The 20021-nt window shown below is 40.6% G+C and overlaps 4 protein-coding genes across 5 annotated transcripts; 1 reads left to right on the top strand and 3 right to left on the bottom strand.

Annotated features, from left to right (window-relative positions):
- Positions 1–580: 580 nt before the first annotated feature.
- LOC115748883 (DNA-dependent metalloprotease WSS1-like) lies at positions 581–5054 on the bottom strand. Of its 2 annotated transcripts, XM_048274490.1 has the most exons (5): positions 4770–5054; positions 4295–4490; positions 3411–4127; positions 2660–2869; positions 581–1132 (listed from the first exon to the last, which is right to left on the bottom strand). In XM_048274490.1, the coding sequence occupies exons 1-4, from the start codon at positions 4925–4927 to the stop codon at positions 2678–2680; spliced, it is 1263 nt and encodes a 420-aa protein (XP_048130447.1). In that variant the 5' UTR covers positions 4928–5054; the 3' UTR covers positions 581–1132; positions 2660–2677. The 2 variants fall into 2 exon arrangements, with proteins under 2 accessions (XP_048130447.1, XP_048130448.1); XM_048274491.1 differs by lacking the exon at positions 581–1132 and having other exon boundaries at positions 2730–3038; positions 3490–4127.
- A 629-nt stretch (positions 5055–5683) lies between these two features.
- On the top strand, positions 5684–9271 carry LOC115748863. The gene is made up of 6 exons (XM_030685505.2): positions 5684–6011; positions 7168–7507; positions 8125–8209; positions 8285–8371; positions 8465–8704; positions 8909–9271. Exons 1-6 carry the CDS (start codon positions 5869–5871, stop codon positions 8983–8985), a joined length of 972 nt encoding a protein of 323 aa, XP_030541365.2. The 5' UTR covers positions 5684–5868; the 3' UTR covers positions 8986–9271.
- A 111-nt stretch (positions 9272–9382) lies between these two features.
- On the bottom strand, positions 9383–12463 carry LOC115748865 (zinc transporter 11). The gene is made up of 3 exons (XM_048274587.1): positions 11955–12463; positions 10532–11164; positions 9383–9509 (listed from the first exon to the last, which is right to left on the bottom strand). Exons 1-2 carry the CDS (start codon positions 12415–12417, stop codon positions 10617–10619), a joined length of 1011 nt encoding a protein of 336 aa, XP_048130544.1. The 5' UTR covers positions 12418–12463; the 3' UTR covers positions 9383–9509; positions 10532–10616.
- Positions 12464–13516: 1053 nt separating this feature from the next.
- On the bottom strand, positions 13517–19454 carry LOC115748861 (mitochondrial import inner membrane translocase subunit TIM50). The gene is made up of 10 exons (XM_030685502.2): positions 19103–19454; positions 18709–18797; positions 18093–18129; positions 16753–16814; positions 16555–16668; positions 16208–16312; positions 16005–16103; positions 14939–15095; positions 14728–14830; positions 13517–13985 (listed from the first exon to the last, which is right to left on the bottom strand). The coding sequence occupies exons 1-10, from the start codon at positions 19359–19361 to the stop codon at positions 13940–13942; spliced, it is 1071 nt and encodes a 356-aa protein (XP_030541362.2). The 5' UTR covers positions 19362–19454; the 3' UTR covers positions 13517–13939.
- Between the last annotated feature and the right edge of the window lie 567 nt (positions 19455–20021).

Genomic DNA, 20021 nt, shown 5'->3' with positions numbered 1-20021 from the left:
TAGTAGTGCGTTACTAGATCGATTAGATAGACAACAATCGAAGACGAAACAAGATGTGTTAAGAACGCATCGACGACAACACGGACGAGCCAAATGTCGCAAAGCGAAACGGCATCCTAATCAATATTCACTCACTACAAACAATTTTTTTAAATTTAAAAATTATTAAAAGTTTTTTTTTTTTTTTTAGTATTTTGATTTGTTAATGGCAATTTTGCGATTGGGATCGTCTAGATGGTTTGATTGATTATGTTATAAAGATATTGAATTAAAGGGGTTCCTTAATTTCATATATCTTACCAATTTATTTTATGAATATTTTTAATTAATTCCATACTTACAACATTATTTATTAATTATATATCTTAATAATTTTTATATTAATTATTACTAATTATGTTATAAAATAAGCTTCACAAGAAAAAAAACTATAAATAAAATAAATATAAATATGTTAAAAAATGAAATAAACTAAATATTATAAGTATAAATAATTAAAACATTTAAAAAAGAAATAAAAAAGGCCCACCTTCGGGCGCCAAGCAAGTGGGCTGCCACCCACCTTCCACGGTATGGCTGGCCAAATCGACTTTTTCACCTCAACACTAGATTTTTCAATTGAAGAAAAAGCCCAGCACACAGAAGCAATCGATATGTTAATCTGACGATGAAGAACTATCAACCAGCCATGGGCCTTGTAATGCAGCGATGTGCAGGGCACACTCACAATTCAGCAAATGCTTTTTGTGCGTCTTCATGACATGATGACCTCTCAAAACTGATAGTTTTTTCTCTAATTGTGGGCTTTATGTTAATGAGAGATCTGAACTCTTAGTCACTCTTTGTCAGTCAATTGCTAGCTCCTTCAAGCCAAGAACCCTGTCTTGATTGGCAACTCTTGCCCGCGCCTGAACAATAGAACCCATTATCCGCGGCCATACTTTGGATGTACATTATCTGCATTGACCTTGCTTGAGTGAACTATGGTGGTCACTAAGACCGCCATCAAATTATGAGATGCACAGCTGCAACAATGTTGATATAGTTAGTCCAAAAAAGCATTGGGAATGCTCAAGTTTAGAAAAGTATCTTATGAAGAACGTTGACAGGCACAGTGATGTTTCCTTAGCTCCTAATACTGTGAGAGATGCTCTAATTAATGGCCAGTGAAAACTCGTCATCTTTCTGTGAAAACTAGCTTTTGTACACTTCTCACGTGCAGCCTCTCTTTAATAAGCCAGACCTATCTCAAATTATTCTTCCAAGTCCATACTCCTAGTATTTTAAGTCACAATAATGGTTAGTGTCTTCTATTGTGGCCTGGCTTAACCAGCGAGCAAGACATGCTTCTTCAAGGTGCTGAAGCAGCATTAGTCCGTTGAAAGAACAAAGACAAAAGCTGCTGAAGCAGCAAAATATGGCCATCAGGTGGAATTCATGCGTCTTAGCAATTAGCGACAGGGTATTCAGCGAAACCAAACTTGACATGTCTTATTTACTAGAGTTTCTGTGCAAGAAATAAGTTTGGAGGTTTCGGACTCTCACATTACTATCTTTTCCCCTCTTTCAAAGGAACTCATGCTTAGATGCACACCAGCACGGAAAGATTGTTGATCTTTGACAATGGAGCACCTCAAGATTGTCACAATAATCATATGCAGAAGCCATGATCAAAATGTGGATATTTTTTAATCTATGGATTTTACCTTGCAACTATATGGACAATGGAATGCTAAACCACTCTGCTCTTGAGTCTATAATAAAATGGTAGCTGTTATTCTTATGCATAAGCTGAAAGGATGCCAACCTTGTCAACTTACTAACAAGTGGTAATCTAAAAATCTCAGATAAATAGATAAAAAGATAGAGCTTTAATAAGTTGGAAGAAGGGATAATACTATTAAAAAATCCCAAACCGGTATCCCATGACACGTTTACCTCAAAATAGTTCGTCTCACAACAAAAATTTTGAACTTGTACCCTTGTGACACATTTATCCCAAACTAATCTTCGTCTCGACAAAAAATCCCAAAACGCTACTCCTAATCCAAATCTACCAACCCCATCATGTCCCAAACTGGGAGGGTAGATTTGGCGTACGTGTGTCATGAGGTACCCGTCTGGGATCTTATGTAAAATGAAAATTTGTTTGGAACAACTGTGTAAAGGGGTATTAGTTTGGGAATTTTTGTGAAATGATGATTAGTTAAAGGAAATGAGTCATGAGGGTAGCAATTTGGTATTTTTTATGGAATTAACTCTTGGAAGAAACACAACCACTTTCCAAACGTAGGCATATGCTATGTGACTATCAAGATCCATTATTTTCATTCAATATTAGCTCTATTTTCTCTAAATACTTCTACCCAATACCCACCACTAGTTTCATATCGAATAACGCTCTCTGCCTATTTTGGTCCTACAGTTTTCCAATAGGAAACAAGTCAGCTCAGATTTCTCAGGATGTAGATAAAACTGTATTGACTTGGTTGTTACACCTCTCGTTAGAGTTCAAATCATTAATATGGGTTCCTTTTTTACTCAGCAATAGTAGGCATGAAATTGCGCTCCTAGAATCTAAATATACCCAAATTCCAGGAAAAACAGACAGAAGGGTCAACACAAATTATCTGGCAGTAGAAAGTAGGAAGTGAAATACCACCGACATGACAAACTCTCAATCACCCTGGCACGGTGCTCTTGCTGACACTGGAGGCCCATGTGAATATCTCCACTGCTCACAAGCGGAACATCTCTCTAACTCGACACTATTATCCATCGTGCAGAATTTACAAGACCACGACTTGAATTTGGAGCCCTCATCCTTGAGCCTTTCTGAACCACAAATCTTACAGATTGGAGCAAGTGGCTGCATGATACCACATGTAAGGCCAAATGCACATGTTATACAAGAGTTAAAGAAGGAATGTAGCAAAAGAGAGAGATTGCCTGTGAATCTGGTTGATGAGATGAAAATGAAGCAATGCTAGTCCCACCTCAAAGAAACTTTATTGACTGCATAATGTACAAAAGTTACAAAAGTCACGTAAATTATAGAGCTTCGGTTTACTTTTTAGATTCACACCCAATTCACATTTTCATGTGTAGCCAAATCTTCAAGTGAACAAACAAGGAAACCAGCTGGTAAAGCAACATTCTAGCACATCTAGCTCAGTTGCAGGTCCAGTACTAATACCAAAAGATGGATAAGGAAAAGAGAAGTGCAACTGCACATGCAACCTTCAACAGGAAGGAAGAAACCATATATTGAGATTGATCAATCTAATAAAAAGACAACCTTAGAATGAGAGAACATGCAGAAACTAAAACAGTGAAAGTATCAAAACAACCTGGAGCCATTTATCTAATCAATCAACCATTGACGATCCTTTACGAATCATAACACTCACAGGATTTAATAAGGTGCATATTCCACATGCCCACATAAGGAGCTCAACTGAAGGATGTTTAGCAGTGCCCTTAAGCCCTGGCCGAGAGGTCAAATTGTATTGCATGCCAAATGAAGCATTCCCCAGATGACATTTGAATTTAGAATCGAATACATTATCTGATTCAAATTTTCTTCTCTGATGGGCACAGCTGAGATCATCTGCTGCGCCACATGTCCTGTCATTCCCTGTTAAATCCACATAATTCTGATCCACATCACTGCTGGATGATTGTGAAGCTGAAGCTTCATTCGTTTCACGAATTCTTTTCCGAGAGATCGAATGCGAAGCTTGGCTTCCTGCATTATCATGCCTCGATTTTGAAGGGGTTTTGATCTCATTCTCTATATTAAGCAGAATATCAGGGTTACTTTTTTCATCCCCGCCGCCATCTTCGAATTTAGAGCCACACCAGATGTCATCCTGCAATCTCCTTTCTGCAGCCATTGCAGCAGCTTGTGCTGAACTAAGTACCATGATGCTACTATTGCCACCAAGACGCCTCGGTCCAGATGGTAGGAGAGAACCCAAAACTGCTCTCCTCTCTGCAGCAGCCCAAGCAGTTTGCCGCAGTTGTGAAATATGTGGCTTTTTAGAGAAACCACCAAGACGCCTCCCAGGAAGATCAAAACCCTGGCCGGTGCCGGTCATTCCATTGGCCATCAACTCCTCACACTCCTGTCGTTGACATTACGATGTCTATAAAGTTGGCTAGAACTTAAGTAAGGGCATTGTGACAGCACAATGCCCAGACCACCATATACATTTCGAAAAATGGTGCATCTATACTAAAGACCTGAATAGAGAAGACTGGAAAGGAGACTGAGACTTTTCTAAGATCCAACCTTTCTAAGTTCATCCCAGAGCTTGTAGAACTTGGCATCGTGAGGGCCGTGCACGTCGTGGCAGAGCTTGAGAAGCACTGTGTCGAGGACTTGATCATAAGGATAGAAAAGATCGTCTCTATTAGGCCTGCGAAGCCTCAGCTTCACATGCGCGCCACGACCCACATTCAAACCCAGAAGACGCGCATTCGTTGGACTGCAATTAACACCATTGATTCATCATAATCAATCATCCGCCTATGGATAAAAAAAAGGAAGAAGAGAAATTCAGAATTCCACGCGCAGATGAACGGATTTCCAACCCAATCCGGGACAACCCGAACCACTTTTCCATCGGCAATCAGTGCACACAGAGATATGACTGACCTCGTGCGTCAATCAAAGGGCATTCGTCCAATATAAAGCAAAATCGAAGGTAGGTTATGCTATCGAGGCTTGCGCGATGAAATCAAAACGAGGGCAGCGAAATTCTCACCAGAATTCAAAGAGAAGCATGACCCTCCACCGACGCTTGCGCATGATGGGTTGAACCTGATGGGCGATCCGCTCGAGGATCTTCCGGGCTTCGTCTTCTGCAGGCTTCCTCTTCAGGGCCTTGATTTCCCATACCTTGTGCAGATCGCCCTGGTTCATCTTCTTCTTGTGGTCTCGGGAGAAAAGCACAAACTCGACTTCTTCTTCACTCTTCAGACTTACCTCTTTGAAAAGTTGGAAGCGATTGACGCGATCGCGAGACTGGTTTTGTTTTCGAGTTTGGGGTGGAGGGATGTTTGGAAGCAGGGATAGTGCCGGCAACTGAGGACACCAATTTCTTTGATTGGGCTTATGTCTTTCCATCGTGGGGCCCACCATCCGAAATTCATGGAAAAATTTTTTTTTGGTCGAAAATTCATGGAAATTGGATAATACAAAAATTATGTCTAATTGTTGAAACAATCTTTTGTAGATTAATTTTTTTTGGACATGAATGATTTGCTACAAATGATCAGCCAACACAATTTTATCTACAATTACAAAAGATATATATATATATATGCTTAAAATTAGAAAAATGAGGCCCTTGATTCGAGAAGAGAAAATAATTTTACAAAAAGCGATTTCCTCTATAATTGCATTGAATTTTATCGTATCGTTTGAAGTACTGCAGTTACATATGATTAATGCATTTAGCAAAAGTCTAATGTGTGATTATTGTGGTTATCAAAATGACGAAATGACCTGAATTTTATTGGTAATGTATGTTTATCTATGTTTATTTGTGTATTATCAAACTAAACCCTTTGATTCGTCCCAAAAAAAAAAAAACCCCCTTTGAATAAATGTTAAAAGAATAAAAAGGCCCTCGAAGGTCGACTAGCTTTGATAGGAAAGAAACATTTTCTCGGGAAAAAAGCCGAAGGGGAAACAAATTTTCTCGGAACTTTCTCCGTTCTCTTTTAGCTCTGCTGGATAATCCAAGGGCAAAGCCGAAGCATCAGATATAGAGAGAGAGAGAGAGAGAGAGAGAGAGAAAGAAGGGGGGAGATCGAGATCTACGCTGCTACTGGAGCTGACTGAGATTGACGCCGAGGACGATGAGTGGAATAGCCTTAGTCCTTGAGCTCGCGAGGAAAAACCCGAGCTTCCATTCCGCCCAATCAGTGCACTCCTATGGACAGTTCTCGGCTGCCTCCTTCGCCGCCGCCGCCGCTCCTTTTGCAGCGAGGTTCCTGTTCGGGTACGCTCTCATTCTACCCGCGATCGCAGGGCTCCTTGTGAATGTTTATTTGCAGAAACCTTAGCACTTTGTCAGATGAGATTTGTATTGCCCACAGTTGCTACGAGCCTACGATATGGCAACATAATTCGGCTCCTGCAATATATTTAGGGAGCTTGGGAAATCAGGGCTTTTGGTTTATCGGAGTGACATGTTGGTATCTTGGGCTGTGAAGGTTTTTTACTTTGGTAATCTCGCAGCGATGAAAGCTAGTAACTGGGAACGATTAGCTTTTGCGTCGCAATTGTTGTGTGCGGGGTGTGTCATTACGGCCTGAATGAGAGTGATTAGGGAATGTAATGTCCTTCTTTCACTCTATCATGACTATAGTGTGATTTGGTACTTTTCTCTGATGTCGTTAACTTGGTGTTATGTGATATTTACCAAAGTTAAAGTCACTTTTAGTTGCTAGGTATTTGGTATCAATGCAAAATTCTTTGGACCCTATCTACTTATCTTCTTGTTTATGCTGGTGACATTTACATGGTTTTTTCTAGAACGTATTAATACTCTCTTTTGCATTTGTCTTTCGCCTATCCCTTTCTTAATGTTGAATCTTCCCCATAGAAAAAAGCGATATCCTATTCGGATGATATGAATTGGTTCTTGGCTTGATTAAGTGTCGAGATGAAAATCCATCTGAATTGGTTCTTGGCTTTACAAAGAGTGTCGAGATAAAATCCCCGACTTATTGGTGGGGAACTGCATAAAGTTAGGACTGTTCATTTCTTAATAATCAGTAGCTTTTGCTGTGTATGTTGTTTGTCTATTGCAAGTTGACACTAGTGACATCAATGCCGATGTAAACACAAGTTGTATTCTGATGGAGTTTTATCTTAGATAAACTGTCTTGTTTTCATTCTCATGCTTGCTTGATGTGGTGGTCAGTGGTGTGTCTTTCACTGGCATATGCTTTTTCTCTTCCTTTGGTATGATTATGATGGATGAGCAGCTATTGGCCTCAAATGCATGCTACCTTATTTCTTTTACATTTAAGTGATTACAAGTTTGACTTTGCTCGGCTATAATTTTGTTATTCTCTACTGGCCTTTTAGCTGAAATTTTCTTCCTTCTCTCCCTTATCCTTCATGATATCTGAATTATCATTCTCGTGCAGAAGTTTTAGATTACCTGTCGCATACTGCGATGCTGGGACAACATGGTCTGAAGATTATGTTTCTAGTACACAAAGTAATAGCAAGAATATACTGCATGACGAATCTCTGAAACACGGCGCCAAGATATACAACATAGAGATGAAGCCTCTCTTTTCAGCTTTTGAGTTTAGGAACTTTGCCTTGACTTCGTTAAGGTCTTTTCTACAGTCCTATTTGCCCCTTTTACAGTCCATTATCCAGGAGGAAGAGGATGAGAACTTCCTGCAGGATGATAGGGAGGAGCGCCATGTAGATATGGTCGTTCCCTTCAAAAATTCTGTCAAACAGATCATTCGGGAGGTGAGTGCATATATCTCCCAAAGTTTTGAATAAAATTAAGAACACCTGTGATAGCTTTCCATCCCATTCCTAAGTATGATTCTCTTTTACTGGCAGAGGAACACAAATTCCGTGCAAAAAACTATGGGGAATGTGTAAAGAAAGAAATATAACTGATTGAGAAATAAAAGTAAGTTCTGATCATGAAACTGTGGAAGAATTATGGGAATGGAATTTTATTTGGCATTTTCAATAACAGACATGAAGTATTATGGATATTTTTGGTAACAGTTTGAGTTAGAAAATCACTTTGTTCTGCTTTATGGTAGATAGATCTTATAGCCATTGGACAGTTCTGTGCTATTAGGATTCTTCATCATACTTTAGTAGATTCGTCTGGGCAGATATGGAGTATGGAATACACCTTCAAGGATTTACCGCATCACATTTATGGTCTCTTTTGTTTGGGGTACGCAGCAATAACAATGATAGTAATGTCAAAGTTCAATGTCTTATAGGACTTTCCATCTATGGATGACTCACTGTTACTTCTCTTTTGAAGGAAAAATTTTGAGAGAAAGAACAAGAAAATCCCAAAGTTTCTCTGTAGTAAACTAAACTATTTTTTTCTTCTCCAGACTACAGTTGTAACTACTAGACGGGTTTTGGAAAGGCTTGCTGTCCAATATGTTTCACAAAGAATGGCATGGAAACTTCTCAAAGGTACTTTTCTCCCAACTCAGCATATCATGAGTTAATCCAGCATCACCCGACTAATATTTTCGAGAATATGTTCAGATGTTCCCAAATCTACTACACGCAAGGCACAAAGAGGGATGCCAGCTCTAGTTTATATATGGAGTGTTAGCAGGACAACTTTTAGAGGTCAATTCCTTCGTATTTACAACTTTCTTCACTGCTTTGATGAGTTGCTTGACCATCTATGTTATCATTTCTGCCTATCATGTATCTTAACAGGGCAGGTACTAGGAACTGCGGCAACATGGCTTGTTCAAGTAGGAATTGAAACTTACCGATGCTTGTCTAGGATATTCAAGTCCAAGGAAGAAGATGAAGTTGATCCAGTAGAACAAGTTGTAACTCTCGGGAAGAAGGTGTACATAGTTACTATGAAGTGTAGTGCATCCCTGTTTTTTGCTTCGATCGGAGCAGGGATTGGTGCCGCTATTATGCGCCCTTCACTTGGGCAGTGGGTTGGTAAGCACTCTTTTGGTTGTGTGCTCTCCAATTTGGTCATGTGATTACTGTCCAAAGGGGATGCATACATCTACATTCTCATTCTCTCTCTCTCTCTCTCTCTCTCTCTCTCCCCCCAATTTGATCATCTGATACCTGTCCAAAGGGGATGCATACATCTACATTGCTATATCCAAATTCTAATGTGGTGTAATTGGTTTGTAGGCTGTGTTGCCGGCGACTTAGCTGGCCCAATTATTGTGTCATTTTGCTTTGAGAATTATCTCCAATTGGCTCTATAAAGTATTGGCTTCCAATTCTCTTGCACGGAGCTACCCTTAACTCAGGGTCTAGCTTGACTTGAAGCATTCAGCTGATGATGTTCGTTGGAAGTTGCTGTTGAGGCCGGATGCTGCAGTTGAAATCATTTGTCAACTTTGACACTTGCCATGTGGTTCCGTCATTTAGATGTGAACTAATGACATTTTGCCCCGGAATCACAACCCTATGTTGTGTCCGTCATTATTTCAACTATACTGTATTGGGATAATTCTGCAGCAACTTAATCAAGTTTGGTGCAATTGTACTCCAATTTGCTTGTCCATCCAATAAGCCAGATTCCATCTCAGGGCATTACTTTTGACTTTGTAAGTGTTCTTAGTGAAAAAGATGCAGAACAAACTATGCATTGCTATGTGCTTTGGGAATTTTCGATTATTAAGTGTTTAAGTATGTTCGTGCTTCGAATTTTATCAAAACACTGACGAGCCTCCACATCTTAAGTTTCACCAATGCAGCAGCTATTTCCAACCATTTCCCTCCTTTCCACACTAATCAGGTATCTGGACCCATAACCGTGGTGTTTGTTTCTCTTTTCTCCCTAATAAGCACACTGCGGCCTAGTATCCGAAGGCATCCCAGATCATCCAGACTGCAATCACCCCGACCCCAAGCAATAGGTGCTGTCCACAGAGACCGCAAACTGTGGTGCGTACCATTTGGTAAGCAAGTCCGCAACCACACTCTGCCTGGTAGGGTCTATAATGATCCCTATGGCATGATGGGGCTTGAGATCGCGAAAGCAGACACAGGACAGGAGAGGCCTGTTGGGCATCATCCTCAGGAGGGCGATGCCCATTGCAATTGCTGCAAATATCTTGTTGAGGGGTAGACGGTCCACATGGTTTTGAACGCATCTGCCTTCATACCTCGTCAGGGCTGTTAATAGGAACTGCGGCAACATGGCTCGTTTCAAGTAGGAATTGAAACTTACCAATGCTTGTCCTGTATATTCAAGTCCAAGTAAGGGGATGACGGAGTTGATCCAGTAGAACGAGTTATGATTCTCGGGAGGAAGGTTTATCTAGCTACTGCAAGGCGTAGTGCATCCTTGAATTTCGCTTCGATCAGAACTGGGATCGATCATTGATCAAATTTGTAGGCTGCTGCTGTTCTGGTCATTGATCAAATTTGCACCTACCAGTGCGGGTCGTTCGTTTAGACGTGAATTCAATCACATCTTTCCCTGGGATCACGACCCTAAGTTTTGTATGTCATTATATGAACCATACTCATTCTGCAGCAACTTATTCAAATTCTGTGGAATTGTGCAGCAACTTGCCCGTCTACCGTGTAACCAGATTTTCACCCCTGGAATAATAATCTCACTGCATTAGTTTTGACTTCTGTTAGTATTCTTAATGAAAAGATACGGAACAAACTATGCATTGCAAGGTGCTTTGGCAATTTCTGATCATCAATTGTTCAAGTATGCTCCGTAATCAAAATTTTATCAACACACTGACAACCCTCAACAGCTTACATTCCACCAATTCAGCAGCTACACTACACGAGTATCTGGAGCCCTTAACCGTGGTATTTGCTCTTCTTTCTCTCCCTATTAAGAACACAGCGGCGGAGGGGCAGAGTGTCCTTAGGTATCCCAGATCATCACGATGGCAATCACCCCGACCCCAAGCGTCACGGCCAAGAACTTATGAATGGGCGTGTCCACGGAGACTGCCCTCTGCGGCAGGTACCCTTTGGAAAGCAAGTGGTTTATGGAAACATAGATGAACACGCCGCAAGCCAAACCCATTGAGATGGCATAGATCCAATCCGCCACCGCACCCTGCGAGGTAGCGTCTATTATGATCCCTACGGCCACGCCGACAGGGGTCGAGATCGCGAAAGCAAAGGCGTATGAAACACACGACAGGAGAGGCCTGTTGGGCATCATCCTCAGGAGGGCGATGCCCATTGCAATCGCTGCAAATATCTTGTGGAGGGAAATGGTCCACAGGGCTTTCCAGGCATCTGCCTTCGTTTCTGCGACTCCAATCGCGATGCCTTCGAAGAAGGAGTGGAAACAGAGGGCCACGATCAACAGGATGCTGTCGCTGAGCGATCCCACGTGGACGCTGGCGGGGTGATGATGGGTCGCTCCGTTTGCGCTGCTGCCCTTTCCCTGCACGGTGCTTCCTGCTATAAAAATGGTAAAGTTTATAAGATTTTCCTCGGATAGGATCATCTATGATTTTTTGCACATCATTTTTCTAGCACACAGCTGAGCTGAGGCAAAATGAAATAACTTGAAAGGATTCCGATTCTCTGACAAGGAAAAATCTTTCAAAATAGGCATTGAATTCTCTCTTCTCAGTTACTGTATTGGACGAATAATTTGATCTTAAAAATCCGATTTTTATCTATCCGCGCAAGAGCACCCTGTTTCTGTTATCAAATGGGTCAATCGGCTCCGCGTAATGGAGACAATTGAAAGCACAGTGGACAAATGGAAAATTCTAAAAAGCTTCAATTTCGGAAGTAACAAGGAAGGATCGATGGGCCCACTGGTCTAGAGGGCAAAAAGTCAAAACAAAGGGAAAAAAAAATCATTGCCTTCCCCTAGAATTCTCACCTACCAAAAACAGAGCACGAACAAACTGGAGCGATTAGACTCTGCTTCCGAAAAATTCACGTTAAATTCATCAAAACTCTTCTACTTCCACTCACTAGGACGAACTAATGCCCATGTTCATGGTCTTTGGTCCGTCTTGGCAGATTCAAACTCAAGCAATGACTGTACTCTGTTTCTGCTTCACAGTACAGAGCAAAAACAGAGTTTGCAGGCGACGATTAAATTCACGCAATTGACCCCTCCACGCGCTATCATATTGGCAATCCAAACAAAACGAAAAGGAAAAACGAAAGTGAAAAACACAAAAAAGGAAAGATAAGCAAGGACACAAAGCAGGTTTTGTATTCCATTTACCTTGGACCTCCAAATCGCCAATGGAGCGACTGCTCTGTCCCTCCTTCTTGCCGTAGACATGGGAGATAGCGCAGTCGGCGAGCATGGTCAGCAAGTAGCCGGCGCACGCGAGCATGAACGCGAAGGGGTAGTCCTTCTCCGTCAGGTCGCCGAACGTCGCGTTGGCGTCGCTGAGGAAGTGCATCAGCGCCGTCCCCAGGAACACCCCTCCGGCGAACTGCGTCCCCAGAACCAGGAACGCCTCGTTCCACTTCAGGAAGTAAGGGGACACGCCGCCGACGAACGTGCCGACGAAGACCAGGATGAGGCACCAGATCTTGGCGAGGATCAGGGACTTGGATCGCAGGTCAACGGGTGGATCATTGTGGTCGGCGTCCTGCTCGTCGTGGCCGCCGCCGTGAGCGGCAGCGGCGATGAGGAGGGACAGGAGGAGAGAGAGGAAGAGGAGGAAAGAGCGAGACATTGTTAGGGGCTGAGAGTGCGAGGGGTTGGCAATGAAGGCCGGGGGATCACATTTATGAGGAGTTGGAAGGAAAAATCTGCAGTACAAAGAGCCATGGAAATTGGAAGGGAGTACCAAGTACGAACAGCGACAGACAGGGAAAGGTGCGCTGTTTTCCAAGGAAATTAATTCTGGATGTCGTGTTATTGTATGATTATTATCACCAAAACGAGTAATAATTATTAATTAACACCTACACGAACACAAAGCTTAATAAGATAATCAACCCATTTCACTTTCGTATCATAATTTGGCGATACATCTCGGTCGTCTTGTAGATGTCGTCACCATTTTTTCCCCATTTTTTTATAACCAGAGTACATGCCTCATCAAAAGAGGACAGGCTTATGAAAGCTCGAATTTAGCTTGTTTTTGTTTTGGCTTGAAGAGAAAAATTATTCACACAAAATGAGAGAGAACGTTCAAATTCTAACAATCATGACGAGTACGAATTCGCACACCGGTGCACGCAAGATTCCACGTTAAATAAAAACAAAATTGTTACGATCTCAAGAGAACATGACCATCAAAGTTTTGGCTTGTCAAAAAAACACCGCTCGCCCATCCGAGCAGAGCAAAAGATTACTCAGGATACAATCCGATAATCGACTCCATACGAACTTCCATTCCAATCGCTGTCAACAAATTGATCCAAAATTCTTCTAAGAAGGAAAAATAACCCCCTGTAAAATTTGAGACGGGGGGTAGACGATTGACTTGAGAAGAGCGTGTTCTTGGCGGTCCACGCTCATGTCCTCTCAGCGTAGGCGTAAAGCTGAGCTCGCCGGGCGCCAGATTCTCCTCTCACCTTAAAAGCATGGACAGCGATTCAATACCCACTTCTTTCCGGTACAAAGAAGACCAATTCACAACCATTCATATTTGGTAGGGCCACCCCAGAAACAATGACGAACCCCCCTCATCCCAACCCCCAATGGGAAGATGCCTGAAGGGACCGCCAAGGACACGCCAAACAAGAAGTCTCCTGCCTCTTTCTTACATAAGAGTAAAATGACGCCAAAAAAAAAAAAAAAAAGGACAGAGAAAAGGGTAATAAGCATGAACATAATAACAAGCGACTTCCATAAAACTAAGCTGACTCGACACAATTATTCATGAATATAGGTAGGCCAAGGATAATCCTCTGGATCTCATCCTAATCACTGCAGAATGCATATGGACTATCCATGGCGCAATGGCAACATCAGTAAGCAAAATTGGGTGAACAAGAGTGAAGCAAAACGCCTGACTGACTGCAAAAATATCAATACAAGACAGATTACAAATTGCCTAGTCAGTTTTCTAAATCATGCTTGTTTTGAGAAGTCAAAATCTTCCAGAAGAAATCGCTGTCGAGTTGCAAGTTGCAAAGGAAAAATCGGTATGTCAACCTCTACGATGACGCCTTTCACACTGATCTAGTTTTATAATGGCAGTACTTTAAACCGGAAAACTGTCATCTTCCCGACGGCGTTTGGGACCCTTAACGCCGCCACAAGCTTCTGGTTTGTCTCTGTTCCTGCATTCGTCTGCATTGATGACAGACCAAAGACTAGAAAAGTTATTTGAACATTTTCATCTCAGGCTGTAAAATTTATATAACACCCAGAAGCAGGCACGGACTTAATCAGTAAAATCTTCAACCCAAAAAAAAAAAAGAAAAGGAAAGGAAAGGAAAGTGGCAATAATGGCGAAATCTACAGGAGCCACTGGGGCAACTCCAATGAAACACGGACTAGCATACAAAAAGAATTGAGCAATCGGCCACTTTTGATGACGACAAATATCAAAAGGACGGTAAGACACGAACTGGATTTCAAACAATAGAACATGCACTTGGGAATTGCACAGAAACAGCACACAAGTATCAGGACCACCTATTTCACCTTCTCAAAAGAATATTACTTCACTCTTGACGACATTTACAAAAGGCCAAGGTGATGACAGCACTAAGTCTGAGAGTCTTCAATAAGACAGATCTAGGCATGCTCAAGAGAAAAAAGAAGACAAAAACAGTCTGCCTAAAAAAAAAAAAATACACCATGGATTTTGAAAACGGAAAAATGCTTTGCGTGATAGCAATTAAAAAGAATAGGATTGCTATCAATCATACGTCAAGTGACCGATTAATAGAGCAGGAAAAGAACTGCAATATTTAGAATATCTGGAGCTGCCAACAAAAACTATGTACACACAGCATTAATAAAGATGCAACATATAGAGACGAGACCTCATGATGTCCAAGCTCTGTTTCAATACAGAATTTTTTACCTTTGATGCTCATGAGAACGCTTGATGAACTCCTGGGGAATATCAGTCCCTTCATAAGATGCTAGCACTGGTCTAATATCTGTCGGTTGTCTACTGGCAACAACTACATGAAACATACCAGAGATGCCATTCAATTTTAACAAGCAAAATGAGCATATTGTTGATCAAGTACATTTTATCATAAAAACTCCGCAATTACAAAAAATCTTACATTCGAGAAAAGGAATAAGATCCAAAAGTGTTGTGTCGTCTGTTTCGAGCTTCCAAGGTTTAATTTCAACACAGTTTTCAGGCTGAAGACATGATTCTCGTGCATGGCCACTGACATAAATGACTTTTCCAGGATTTCTATTAAGCTTTGAAAGATCCTGCCATGGAAGGTATATGAAAAGCTGAGCCTAATACAGAGTTTTTCTAAATCTCATACAAGTTAAAGACACTCCATCAAGAAAAAAAAAAAAATCCTAACAGCAGTGGATCGTCGAAACTCTTAAGCTATTGGATTAAAAACAGTACACTATGGCTAATGCAAAAAGAAATATATCGTCAAATAAGTCATTTAAAAGGAGAATGGCCTAAAAAGCCCTTGAAGATGAGGAAAAAAAAAGTAAATGGATGAGGTACACTGTTAGTAGCTTTTTCTTCAAGGAAAACAAAAATTTTCTAAGGACAGATGGTTTAGCTCGTACAGAGTTCTGACACAAGCAAGTGTAAGATGAGTGATCCTCAATCATGCAAAGCAATGGTAGACTGAGAATTCAAAGTGAAGGGCAAGACAAAATTTTAGTAAATATCTCGTATGTATATTTTTTTCAACATATCTTCACTTTGGGAGTTTTGGACCGGGGAAGAAGTGGGGGGGCTATCTCAACCCCAGTTCTGTCAGTGCGTCAAAGCTCACTACTTCATGCTGCTGATAACTAGTCTTTAAGATAAATGCACTAATAGAGAAAGCAATCACTTTCCACAATTCAGATAGGATCAAGTCAAAACCTCAATGAGATACCAATAGTGGAAATTTCAAGCCAATTCCAGCTCCAAACCCAAATATTTTGGAAAAAGAAAGATTAATGACGAAGTAGCTCATCCAAAAGGAACAGACATAGATCAGGAAAGTCGGAAAAGGTCAAATATGAATGAGAAGTGCATAAAAAAAATAAAATCTGTGTCACAATGAGAATAATGACTAACAATCTAAGATAACGTTATCGAGCAATTGAAGATTATCTGAGGAGATCATTGGTTGGGGATGGTATAGAATAACGAATTTAACATACTCTATAGTGCTTCCCATCCTGATACTTAGTTGCACCTCTGGACAGCCTATAGCGTATGCACTGTTTCCCATCCAACCTTTCAACAACAGGATCGACATACTGCAAATGCCATGGGCCAAGATAGATGCATGAATAGAATGGGCATTAAATCAGAAGAGCACATTTGAGGGGTCAACCAATTTAAGGATAGAAAATCCAAATACCATCTGCAACTGGTCCGAGTAGATGACAATTTCATAGAATTTCCCCAGATGTTCCAAGAAGGCATCTACACCAGGTCTTTTGAATGTTCTCCAGCCTCTGTCACGCTTTCAAGTGAAAAAGTAGTTCTAAAATCAAAACATGATTGGAAGAATTGCTTATTCCTAATAAAACAATCAAGAAAATGTAGAGTCATCTGCAAGTCAGCAGATAGTTATAGGTACAGAAGCTTCTAATCCTTGAACGATGCCATCACAAGCAAAATCAGTGCAGATACTAAGGAAAATATGCATAGATAGCAAGTCCCCAAGAGAACAGTGCAAGGACAGATCGCCCCAGAGCAGCTTACCTTCCAATCAGAGAAAACCAGTGTCTCATTTAAATCTAGAACAAGTGTGAAAACATGCTGCTCCATCGGATGCAAATCCGGAAGAAGCTTATCTGATGTTGGTTCCGTATAACCCTGTGACCAATTAATGACAACATAATCAAGCACACAACAAATGGCCCTGGATGATAAGATGCATCGAGTATACATTAGGCTTACTTGAATTTGGTCTTCAATTACCTTTCTCAGATCCAAATAAAGCTCGATAGCTTTGGCAGGTACTGCAAATCACCAAGGTGATAATACATTCGAAATCCATATGAATGTAAAGGATAGGGAATAAATGGCCAAAAAAAACTTCAATAGGTTGCTAAATGAAACTCCCGACTGCCAGCTCTAGTTGATATGACAGAGATTTAAATTAAATTTGGATGTTGGCTTGAGCCAACTTCTGCTAACAAAATTCTAATCTTAGTCTCTGCACAAATGCCTGCCACATAACATTTAAAACTTGTTGGAGGATCATTGCTAATAAGGATTCTTCTCTGTTTAAGATCTATCACTTTAAAAAAACCATTTTTAGACTTCCAAGGAGAAATTGTCACACAATTCTCATCAGCAAACTATTTTAGTTAAGAAAAGAGGGTAATTTGACCACATAGTTAAAGCTTATTTAAGGCGTGTCTAAATAGACTTTTACTTTTTGTTTTTGCTTAATCTAAATCTTGCAAAAAAGCACACTTTGATTTTTTTTTTTTTTAACCCTTGACAACTGAAACCTTCGCAATATACAAATGTTGATACATAGATTCGCACGACATTTTGCCATAATTTTTTGAATTTCTATGATATTTTAAACTTTGGCGGCAAAAGCAAGAAAGTTCTTTTTACTTAAACTTAATACTGAACAAACAAGCCCTTACTTTAATACTATATTACAGTTAGTGTTCACAGAAATCATCAGCTCACCAATGTTTCATTAGTTCCCGACGAGCTTATCCCGAATCACATGTGCCACCATAGCAAGCTAAGGGTGGGTTTAGAATATGCAATTTCCTCTTGCCTTTTTTATAACTTGTGACTCATGTCCTTTGACTTTTTTGTCGCAAAACGCTAAAAAGCCTTTCACAGTACATAAACGGTTGACAAGTAAATTTGTAGTAATATTCTTTACAATATTACGATATATCAATAATACTTCGATTTTGATAGGAAAAAAAAACTTTTTTGCTTCTGAAAAGTCTAAACAAATGCGCCCTAAGAACTCAAAAGGAAAAGGGTAAAACAACAATGTGATTGATGGCTACAGGCAGTGAAAAGCCCACAAATTTGTAACATGTTTGCGACATATTAAAAGGAAAACGATTCCTCATTTATGCAATGGACCCCACCAAAGGATTTCCAAAAGAATATATTTACATTTGAGTGCAGAAGAAATTTGGAAATGCACATGAACCAGTCATCTCAGCTGCAGTGTGTGCGGAGAATACACCAACAACTTGCCATTGGCCAAGTAGGACCATAGCAGTGGAAAACAACAACAAAATGAAGGAACTAACCTGTCATAGCAGCAGAGTAAAGTAACCCTTGGAACTTCTGCAAAAGAAAATTAGCAAGAAAAAAACAGTTGTTATCGTCAAAACATTATATTTGTATTTTCAGGGTAGCAGCTAGCAGCATAGGAATGAAAACAGTGAAATGTGAACACTTCAAATGCAAGTAATATAGCGAAAGCCCAAAAGAAAAGCATCGTGACCCAATTTGCTTACATTTTCTAATAAAACGAATTGGGCCAATGTACTATCACGGATACAAATCCTTGAATCAAAGGAAATATATCACAACAATCACTCTGATAATTCTGAGAAAAGAAGTCTCCAACTTCCAATCCTTTGGTTGAACACTCGAACTCACAATTTACTAAACTATTTTTCTGGGATCCATACACAGTAGACATTATCAGTACCAATGTCCACAGATGATTGGAAGAGAGCCAAAACAAAATGCCACTCATCATCAAATATTGGAAAAAAGTGCAGTTATGCCTATTCGCATGGAAGTCACCATAAGTTTCTGAGAAAGGGAGGAAAAAAAGCGACACGTATTTCACAATTTAAGTTAGCAAAAAATGTTATTCTCGCCACCAGGCATTCAAGGAGAGAGAGCCGCACTTACATCAACTGCAGAATCAGAGTCTTTCGTATCGTAATTGATCGAACTTCGAAATGCCTTTGTTTTCTCGTCTATTTCCTCCAAAGAGTACGCTGCAATTGGGAAAAAGAAGAAAATCAAAGTACGTCAACCCTCCGCTCTCTTCCTATTATCCGAAGCTGAAAAGCTTATCGTTTAGTCTATAATACCTACACCAAGCACACTCAATGCACCAGACGCTGTTAATTGGCAATCAGTAACTATCAGCAACCTCAAAATTTTCACGCATGAGATGTACGATCACTAATGCTAGAGACAACGAAACTGTTCAGCTCCAGATGACAACTAGAGGAACATCGGAACATAACTCCGGCAAACCAGTGGCAATTAACACTTCAAAATGACACCACTGACGCACCGTAAGTGGTGTAGCCGGCAGCGGCGGTGACGCCGGTGAGGGCCGCGACGAGGCTGTACTTGAGAAAGCCCCACGGCTTTTTCTCCGCGGAAGGCGGCGCCGGCTCCTGCGGGGGCGGCGGTTGATCGGAAATGAGGGTCTGGGAGGCGACTATGGACTCCTTCTGGGTATGAATTGAGGAGGCATCGGAGCTGAGGAATCGCCGACTGCGCTTCGAGAGGAATGAGGCAACTCCAGATCGAACGAAGATCGACGACATTTCGATTCCCTTTCTCGGGTTCTCCGAATTGGAGATGGAGCGATCAAGGGTTGAAGTAGGGTTTTGCAGAGAGATAGAGAGAGAGAGAGAGAGAAGAATGGGGGTGTTTGGGAATCGTGATTGGCTAATTTGTTGTCGGGATTTGTTCCATTCCGGGTTTAGTTGGCAACGGGCTTAAGTTTGCTCTTTAGCGGTTTCTATGACGGGCTAGGCAAGGCGGCTGAATTTTTTTTTTTTTTTGGGTCACTTCACCGAAGTATGCAATTCTTGTCTTCACGGAGATTTTCTCCCTCATTTTATTCGCTCTTTTCTTTATTCTCTGTTTTATGCTTGAGAAAATGGGAAAAATGGAGAGAAGGAAAATATGCGTAAAAATTCTTGACAAATCTAAAATTTTCGTTATTAGGAAGATGAGAAAAAATACCAAAAAAAAAAAAAAAAAACAAACACAAACACACACAAACACACGTCGCTTCTCGGTGGGTAATTACTTGCATACCTCCTCTTTTGCAAATAATATTCGAAAAAATTATCACAAAAATCTTAAACCTATTGAAATTGTGTCAATTCAATCATAAATCATTTTCTTATAATTCAATCTTGTTGACGCCTAAATTTTGGCTAATATTGTTTTTAGTCATTAATTTTTTCCATAAAAAT

Source organism: Rhodamnia argentea, chromosome 2 (assembly GCF_020921035.1).
Source record: "Rhodamnia argentea isolate NSW1041297 chromosome 2, ASM2092103v1, whole genome shotgun sequence".
NCBI classification, from domain to species: domain Eukaryota; kingdom Viridiplantae; phylum Streptophyta; class Magnoliopsida; order Myrtales; family Myrtaceae; genus Rhodamnia; species Rhodamnia argentea.
This window is presented reverse-complemented; position numbering and strand designations above follow the sequence as displayed.

Excerpts from the sequence above, each read along its gene's own strand:
- LOC115748883 (XM_048274490.1), bottom strand. The coding sequence starts at position 4,927 with ATGAACCAGGGCGATCTGCACAAGGTATGGGAAATCAAGGCCCTGAAG. Across the intron at positions 4,128-4,294 it reads TCTGGGATGAACTTAGAAAG|GAGTGTGAGGAGTTGATGGC; the intron begins GTTGGATCTTAG and ends TGTCAACGACAG. Across the intron at positions 2,870-3,410 it reads TATGCACCTTATTAAATCCT|CCACTTGCTCCAATCTGTAA; the intron begins GTGAGTGTTATG and ends GGTATCATGCAG.
- LOC115748863 (XM_030685505.2), top strand. The coding sequence starts at position 5,869 with ATGAGTGGAATAGCCTTAGTCCTTGAGCTCGCGAGGAAAAACCCGAGC. Across the intron at positions 7,508-8,124 it reads TCAAACAGATCATTCGGGAG|ACTACAGTTGTAACTACTAG; the intron begins GTGAGTGCATAT and ends TTTCTTCTCCAG. Across the intron at positions 8,210-8,284 it reads GGCATGGAAACTTCTCAAAG|ATGTTCCCAAATCTACTACA; the intron begins GTACTTTTCTCC and ends GAATATGTTCAG.
- LOC115748865 (XM_048274587.1), bottom strand. The coding sequence starts at position 12,417 with ATGTCTCGCTCTTTCCTCCTCTTCCTCTCTCTCCTCCTGTCCCTCCTC. Across the intron at positions 11,165-11,954 it reads TGGCGATTTGGAGGTCCAAG|GAAGCACCGTGCAGGGAAAG; the intron begins GTAAATGGAATA and ends TTTTTATAGCAG.
- LOC115748861 (XM_030685502.2), bottom strand. The coding sequence starts at position 19,361 with ATGTCGTCGATCTTCGTTCGATCTGGAGTTGCCTCATTCCTCTCGAAG. Across the intron at positions 16,104-16,207 it reads ACTCGGACCAGTTGCAGATG|TATGTCGATCCTGTTGTTGA; the intron begins GTATTTGGATTT and ends TGGCATTTGCAG. Across the intron at positions 15,096-16,004 it reads AGGATGGGAAGCACTATAGA|GATCTTTCAAAGCTTAATAG; the intron begins GTATGTTAAATT and ends CTTCCATGGCAG.